Consider the following 8,432-nt stretch of genomic DNA (forward strand, 5'->3'; position numbering starts at 1 on the left):
AGAGGTAGTACGGCCGAAGAACCGGAGGGAGCTGGGAGAAAGCTCGAGGACAATAGACATTCGCGCCAGGAAAGAAGGGAAGGTGACCGAAACCCCGCTCGGAAGGAGCAATACATGATCCGACTCGGGCACAAGACAGTTTGCCAGGGGGGTACAGCGCAACTCCAGGGCCGCCTGGCGGGGAAAGACCAGATAAAGTTCCCCCCCCACCGAACGTTGTGTTGGCAAGGGGGGGGGGGGGGGGGGGACCCTCGACCAGGCAGGGGCTGGCACGGCATTCAGTGTGCAAGGCCCGGCGCGCGTGGGTGAGCAACTTGCCCCTCCCTCCCCCCCAAACCGACTAGGCGGGGTCGCTCACGCTCGAGACACGCAAGAAGATGGCGGGCGGCGACGCGGCGACGCGCTTTGTCCTCTCTGCGGCCGGCGCGCACGACTTCAAGGGCGAGGAGCTCAAGGCGAGTGAGGAGCGGCTGGCGCGCGAGCGAGGGCACGAGTAGGGCACGAGTAGGAGTCGGTGTGGCGTACCACAGCGGGCGGGTAGGCAGGACACACAGTCTACAAAGGTTGTACCCGGCTGTCGGGTGGTGGCGGGGTGAGATGTCCATCGCGCATCGGTCTCTCGTGCGCGCCGGTATGGCTTTACCTCGACACACCCCATGGGGGGGGGTTGGGCCGGCCGCGCGTGTGCGCGCGCCGTGGCGTGGGGGGCACAGTGCAGCGCCGACCTCACCGCCCCGCGCCGAGGGGGTCGAGGTCTCGCGGGATAGACCTCGACGGACGGCGCTCGAGAGCGACCCGCGAGGGAGGCGCGATCTGGCGCGCGAGACCGAGAGCCCGACAAGCGCGGCGGGCCGGGGCCGCGCCGCGCGCGGCCGCGACGGCCGCGGTGACACTCCCGGTGGCGCGCGCCGGGAGAGAAATGATCATGATGAGAGTGTCTCGCCGGCCGGTACCATCTCTCCTACGGGCAACTGGTCTACAGCACGGAACCTCATACTCGCGTTTCAGCCACACGTTTTATGCTCGCAGCGCCAGACAGCACCTCTCGTCGTGTCTGACTGTCTGTCTCTCTCCAACCCACCCCAGTACCGAGTAAGCCACCAGCCAAACCACGGGTGTGTCGTTCGCATAAATGCGGGCCGGCCTCCTCGGTCCGCGCTCACGCGCCTCAGACGCAGAAGGAGCCCTGGCAGAGCGACGGCACTTTAGTGTCCGCCTTGCTCGAGTAGACGTCGTCCACTGTCGGAGGCAGCTCGACGTCGTTGAGGTACACGTCTAGCGCGTTGGTGGCCGAGGCGAAGCGCGCCTTGGCCTCAGCCGCGTTGTTCTGGCGCATGGCCCGCTGCAGCTTCTCCACCTCGGAGAAGAAGGCCTTGGCCTCCTTGACCTGCTTCACCTTCTCGGGCGGCTTGCCCGAGTCGAGCCGAAACGCGTTGCCGAGCAGAAACATCGAGAGCTGCAGGTCCTCCCAGCGCGAGGAGTACTCCTCCTTGACCTTGCAGTTGTCTGACATCGCACAGCCCGACTTTTGCCTTGCCGACGTGCTCACGATTGTCTGCGAAAAGAAGGCGGTGACGGGCTGTGACTTGAAGTCGCCCTTCTCGACCGCGCCGCCCATGTTGAGAAACTCAAACACACCCTGCTTGACGCGCCCAAAGTAGCGGCGCTTGGCGACCGGGATCGTGGTGTACTTTCCCGCCGTCGCGCCGCCGCTCGCGCTCGCAGCCAAGGGAAGGCCGGCCAGAATCGATCCCGCCGCAGAGACGGCCACGGCGTCGAGCAGCGCGCGCCGGCCGGCAACAGCGACTGCTGCAGGGCTGCGCCCAGCCGTTGCGGCGTGCAGTGCTGAGCCTGCACGAGGCGGCACCGCGCTGCTGTAGCTCGGAGCGGCGGCGAAGGAGATGCAGAGCAGCGACATTGAGCAGTCGGAGAGATCTCTTGTGCTAGCAAAGAATTCGTCCAGTCCTGCCATGATGCCGGTAGCCGCCGCCCTTGCCTCCCGAGCCCGAGAGACCAGCCGCGCCGCGGCCCAGCGCCTCCTAGTATTAGTTCCCGGTCGGCGTGAGATGCCCAGCCTTCGGGCCGAGGCACCCGTTGCGACCGGGCCAACCTCAGTGCAGAGAGCCACGCTCAAACCTTCGGATCAGCCACGCCGAGCGTCTGCAGCTGCCCCGTGGCAGGCGCCCACGACGCCGGCCGCGGTCGACGGCGACGGATCGGTGCGGACGCGGCGCCGCCCGCGCCCGCGCCGCGCGCACGCGCCAGCACTCGAGCTTCAGATGATCCTCATTCTCGCTCTCGCTCAGCTCTCAGCCGAGCCCTTGCCAGTGCCCGTGCCCGCGGCCGTACGGACGCAGCCGCGCGCCGACGCCGACGCCGCGCCCCGCCCCTCCCCTGCCGGGCACGAACCGGCGACCGCCGGCGCGGATGGGGTGGGCCGAGACGACAGAGCTACGACAGGGCCTCCACCCGCAGAGCACAGGCTCAAGAACACACGCCCGCCCGCGGCAGGTGCGGACGCCCGACGCGCTGCGAGGGCTGATGGCGCTCGCCGAGGGCGAGATCGAGCCCAAGCCCGCCACCCCGGAGCAGGGAGCGGTGCCCGACCCCAAAAAGGCGAGTCGCCAGACTGCTGGCAAAACAGAGATACCTGCAGAAAAGGAGAGAGACCGGCCAGGCCCATCGCCGCTGGCCTCAGCGATTCGAACCCTCACCTCCGAGACTCGAACCCGCGACTTCGCAGCCTCGCTGACAAAAACCTCGCCCATCACCCCCACGCAAGAGGAGGAAGAAGCCAGAGGAAACGTGGAAGCTCATATAGGGCAGCCCGCCCATATGATAGGGAGTGTCCGAGGACAACTTTGAGGAGGAGTTCGGAGGCTTCGAGTTGGGAGACTCAGTTGTCGACGTCCTCTCCGTCGCGGGCGCGGGCGAGGGACTGCAGTCCCTCGCCTTCGGAGCCGAGGCGGAGCTGCTCCTGTACTTCACCAAGGGAAGCGTCTGCATCGACACTCCCGACCTCGCGGCGCTCAACACAAACGCGCTGATCTTCGCGCTGCTCGGCCAGAGCTGCTGCGACTCGGGCGGACCCGACTGGCGCGAGGCGAAGCGCCTCCTCGGCGACGTCGCGTGCGCCTACGTCTCCACGCTGCGCGTCGCAAACAAGCTCGACAAGCTCGGCAACCCCGACCCCGACTTCGCTGTCGTCAGAATCGACTGCTCGAAGGAGGCGGCGGGCAAGCTGCTCGCCGACGGCGCGGAGCTCGGCAAGGTGCGCGAGCTCCGCGGCTTCAACCAGCACACGCTGTCCGACTGCAAGGTCAGCGACGTCAGCGTCGTCCTCTGCACCGAGCAGACGATCGCTTCCACCGACCTCTTCTGGCGCCGCTCGCCGCCCTGGTACCTCATGGGCGCGGCCCCGCCGGGCGCGGGAGGAGGCGGGGCTGGCCCGCAGCCCGACACGCGCGCTCGCCTCACCTTCGTCGTCCCGTTCCACGCCTCTCTCAACATCGGCGCCAGCAACGAGGGCGCGAAGCTGGTGCTCGACTTCGTCAAGAACGACTTCCGCGGCACAACGTTCGCCGCCAACCGAGACCTCGCGGCGCGCGCCACGACCTTCGGCCCCGATGAGGTGGAGGTCGCGTTCGCCTTCACGCCGGGCGTCAACCGCGTCACGAAGATCATCGTGCGGGTGGACACGCCGAAGCTGCCGCCGATGATGGCTGCCGCCGTCCCGCTGGTGCGGAAACTGCGGCTCGTGGGCGGAAACGTCGTCGCCGAGAAGAGCCCGCAGGGCCTGCGGCTCGACCGGATCCCACCGGGGTTCCACAGGTCGAACCGCCCGCGGAACACCCGTCCGGCTGACGTTGGTAGCGACATAGGAACGGCGGCGCCGCCCGTGCAGGTGCTACAAGTTTGCGCGGGAGATCCACCAGAAGGACCCGTCGTCGGAGAAGTGGAAATTGGCGGTGACCTTCGTCTCCAACGAGCTGCACCAGTTCTCCGCCGAGGGCTGCGGACCGGGGGGGCTCCCCGGTGCGAGCCGCCGCGGTGGGGGCCGCTTCAAGCGATGGGCCGCGACGACGACGGCGACATCGTCGCAGCCGCCGCCGGACAAGGGGCGGCGCCGGCCGCCGCCGCCGCCGCCACCACGCCCCTCGCCGCGCCGCTCGCCGCGCCGCTCCGAGGCCTCCTCGTCGTCGTCGTCGTACTCGGCCTCCTCGCCCTTGGGCCACGCGCTCGCGCTCGCGCGAGCACGACCGCCGCCGCGGCCGCGACATCGACCGCCGCCGCGACGAACGCCTACGCCCGCGACTCCTCCCTCTGCGTTCAAGGCCTTTATCAAGCCCTCGGTACAGTTCCAGCATGAATCTGCCACCGTGAGTGAGTCAAGTACGTCCTCTGAGATGGAGATAGAGAACAGCAGCATGGAGTAGTGCGGAGTCGCATGGTACCTTTTGGGTAATCCGATAAAAGAAGAACAGCCCTGTACCGCGGCTCTATACATTTTATGGAGGGCTCGCCCCCGAGGCACGGCGCGTGGGTAAGAGACGCCGAACTCCAGGAGGACCCGCGCTTACCCGACCGCGATGGGCAAGGATAAAGAGCCGCTCGGCTCGGAGGGCCGTGAGCTCAACGCGGAGGTGGCCAGGATATGCCTCGCGCTGCACACAGCGCGGCCCTTCACGCACCTCGCTGCGACGGATGGAGGGAGAGACATGCCAAACAAGTGGGTGATGGGTTCGTGCCTCGACCAGTAGTGTCGTATGGGGACGGGTGTACGAAGGGCCGGCCCGATTCGGGAGACCCGTCGAGGGATCTGGACAGCTCGAAGGCGGGGACGATGAGCTGCGGCTCGCGTTTGGGCAGGGGCTGTGGGGCGGCAGACTGCCAGACGATTGGCAGGTGATAGACGCGGAAATGTACGCGGTGCTGGCTTACCTGCGAAAACCTGCGTAAGATGGCGACGGCGAAAGATGCGGCGGACAGGAGGTGCCTCGTCTTGAGCGACTGCAAGCCCGCGCTACAGCAGATCGAGGCGGCGTACCGAAAAGGCTCTCTCGAGGGGCTCCGAGAGTGGGATCGAGGAGGTGCATTAGAGGGCATATGCAGATATCGCGCCCAGCTCGAATCCGTCACGTTCCTGTGGGTACCGAGCCACGCGGGATGCGCTAGCAACGCCTACGCCGACGCCGCGGCGACGGCATACATGGGGGCCAGCGAGATTGAGGATGCCACAGCGGTCATTCGGGGAGCGGTGAGGACACGCCCGTGCCTATACACGGACCGCCGGAGGACGGCAGACAGAGAGTGGGGGCGGGAGGTACTGGACCGGAGGACCTATTACGCCACACGCGGCCACACGAACGAGTGGGTGCGAGGACGGCTCGGCGAGGGGCTCACGGCGGGGTCGCACACGGCAGGGGTCACGGGGCCGCTGTGGAGCGATGTGGTCAGGGGAACGACGAGACACAAATGGGACAAGCGCTAGCGTGGAGAGCAGCCTAGCGCACACGTTGAGGAGGCTGGGATGCCGAAGTGACAACCCGCTGGAGTGGAAGCCGAGCTGGGACTGGGAAAGGGAGCTCTCGGACGAACTAATGATCGAAGCATATCTAAAGGCAAAATCGAGGTGTGGGGTGGAGACGGTCACGACAGCGGGGTGGGAAGAGAGCAAGAAGGGGCCGCTCAGACCCGAGGCGTGGAGAACGACCGAGAGCCGAAAGAGAGTACTGGGCCCGCTCCTCTTTGAGACAAGGAGTCATGGCTGGAATAACCAAGGCCTCGCGTGTGACTTTGCACGTAACCTAGCCAAGCACGGGATAGCGACATGGTCGGACGTGTCAGAATGGGGCACCGGGGAAGTGTTGACGTGGCCGCAAATGAAGCGAGTCTATGGCCTCAAAGACAACACGACGGAACATAGCGAATACAAGAGGCTGGCGGAGCAGCTGGAGCGACCAGAGTGGGCGCAGCTGCGACAATACTGGAAGTGGGCGGCCATAGAAGAGCGCGCACACGGACAGAAGACGGAACGGAGGGCGCCCGATAGGGTGCGGAAGGTGAAGGCGGCAAGGAAGGCGCCGACCTGCTACGGGGGAGGCACGGAGGAGGACGAACACGGATGGGAGTACCTCTGCGAATGGGAAGGCGAGCAGAGCGACAGCTGGGTGTGGCACGATAAGATGCCCCACACATGGGAGCGGGAGCTAATGCACGCGCAAGGCGCGAGACGGCAAGCGGCGTCCTTCCGAGAGTGGCTAGAACACCGCAGAAGACTAGGTAGATCGGGGCCGGAGGCAGCGCAAGCGGACAGAGCACTAGAGACGTGCGATGGAGAGAGTAATGCTCCGTCGTGGAGCGACGTGCTCGATCGATTCATTGAATACAGCAGGGAGGTTAACGGGGTGTGCACAAGCGCACCCAACATGACAGAACACACGTTCGAAGAAGGGCGAACCAGGACGGACATCCGAGTGGAGGGGAAGGCCAGGACGCTCTACCTCGGAGGGAAGAAACCGGCGCAAGACAGCGGCACGCAACTGGGGTCGAGAGAGGACGGGGACAATCGAGTGATAAAGCTGGAGGGGACCCCGGGCCTCGATACCAACGCGACATGGGAGGAGGAGATACCCGAGCAAAATAAGATCACGAAGGACGCGGTGAGAAAGATGATGGAGAGACAGGAGAGGGAGCGACAGGAGGGGAGCCTCGGGGCGGATGAGACGTTGTTCCCAGAGGGGGCGCCCCAGAGACACATAAACTGGAAGAAAGAAGACTACGAGCTGTTCGTGGGGCACGGACACGGGGCGAGCGCGATCAGAGTAGGGGAGCTACAGGAGGACCCCCTAACGCGCTTCTTGCTCCGATACGACGAATTTGAGACGGGGGGAGAGCTGACGGACGGCAACGGGAAGCGAATTAAGATGGGAAAAGACAGCGAGCCGCTGCGGTCGGGGAAGGGACGAGCCTTGAACGTGAAAGTAGCGCAGACATGCCTCGCGCTGCACGTCTCACACCAGTTCACACACTTTGCGGCGACGGACGGAGGAAAGGACCATGAAGACAAAAGGGCGGAGGATGGAAAGTACGTGCCGAACCCTAGGGTGGCGTACGGCGTGTTCGAAGGACCGACACGATTCGGAAAGAGCGTCCCGGGAGACGCACAGGTAAAGGATCCCAACGGAATCGGACCCTGTGAAGAAGGGGAGATACGGATAGCGTTTGGGGCGGGAATGTGGGGAGGAAAGCTGCCGAACATGTGGGAGCCGATAGACGCGGAGATGTACGCGATACTCGCATACTTACGCAAAATGGCGAGCGCGAGCGACGCGCGAGCGCGGCGGTGCTTAGTGCTATGCGACTGCAAACCCGCGCTGCAGCAGATTGAGAATGCGCACCGCAAAGGGATGCCAGAAGGCCTGAGGGACTGGGAGAGAGGCGGACTGCTGGAGGCGATCGCTTACTATAGATCGAAGCTAGAGGCGGTGGTCTTCATGTGGGTGCCAGCACACGTGGGAATAGCCTGCAACGCTTACGCCGACGCGGTGGCGACAGCACACCTCGGGGATAACGACACGGAGGACGCCTCGAAAGTGGTGCGGGACGCGGTGCGGACGCGGCCATGCATGTACACGGTGCGAAGGGAGGCGGCAGATAACGCAGAGAAGAGGGAGATAGTGGACCGACGGACGTACGGACACATGTGTAAGAGCGCGCACGAGTGGGTGTGCGAGCAATATCGAAAGACAGTGAGGCCGGGGTCGCACACGGCAGGGGTGGCGGGACGGTTGTGGAGCGAAGTGGCAGTAGCCAGCCTCAAGCATCGATGGGATAATAAGATGAGATTACCAGACGAGAACGGGGGGAAGGACAGGCGGGCGACATTTGACGACGTCGGGGATCACAATGTGACGACCAAAACGATCTTGGGGGCCAGGGTGAGACAACAGGTCGGGGTGCCACATGGGGCACACCACAGGCGTATTCTAGAGGGGGAAAAGAAACGGGGAATGAGGGGCCCCGCCACGAGAAGTGCGTTCTGGGGATGCAGAGCGTGCAAAGCGGCTAGGGATGAGGTCGCAAAAGAGGCGCGCGAGGCAAGGAGGAGACGCGGGGAACTGAAAGACTGGGACGACTGGAAACAAGAAGACAGTGAGCCACCACAGGCGTCGTTGGCGCACATACTGAGCGGCAGCTGCGCTGGAAATAAGGAAGAGGCGCGTCACTTCATGCGGAAGCTCGACAAACACACAGCGAGGGCGACAGCAAGAGTTGAACGGGAGGCGCCGGACTCAAAAGACACCGCCACATTCCTGAGACGAGCGAGGGCAGCCTCCTTAAAGGCGAAAGGGTCTAGATTTGGGGCGCTCGCCGAAGAGGAGTGGCGACAAAATAGCACCCGTGATTGCCTGCACGCTACCCGCACTCAC

At 64.9% G+C, this 8,432-nt stretch overlaps 2 protein-coding genes across 2 annotated transcripts; one reads left to right on the forward strand and one right to left on the reverse strand.

Annotated features, from left to right (window-relative positions):
- Positions 1-1,168: 1,168 nt before the first annotated feature.
- Positions 1,169-1,918, reverse strand: EMIHUDRAFT_241294 (hypothetical protein; the record flags this gene model as incomplete). The annotated part of the gene is made up of 1 exon (XM_005773759.1): positions 1,169-1,918. The coding sequence occupies one exon, from the start codon at positions 1,916-1,918 to the stop codon at positions 1,169-1,171; it is 750 nt and encodes a 249-aa protein (XP_005773816.1).
- Positions 1,919-4,960: 3,042 nt separating this feature from the next.
- EMIHUDRAFT_241296 (hypothetical protein) lies at positions 4,961-5,491 on the forward strand (the record flags this gene model as incomplete). Its single annotated transcript, XM_005773760.1, has 1 exon — positions 4,961-5,491. One exon carries the CDS (start codon positions 4,961-4,963, stop codon positions 5,489-5,491), a length of 531 nt encoding a protein of 176 aa, XP_005773817.1.
- Between the last annotated feature and the right edge of the window lie 2,941 nt (positions 5,492-8,432).

This window comes from Emiliania huxleyi, assembly GCF_000372725.1.
Source record: "Emiliania huxleyi CCMP1516 unplaced genomic scaffold EMIHUscaffold_328, whole genome shotgun sequence".
In the NCBI taxonomy this organism is placed as follows: Eukaryota; Haptophyta; order Isochrysidales; family Noelaerhabdaceae; genus Emiliania; species Emiliania huxleyi.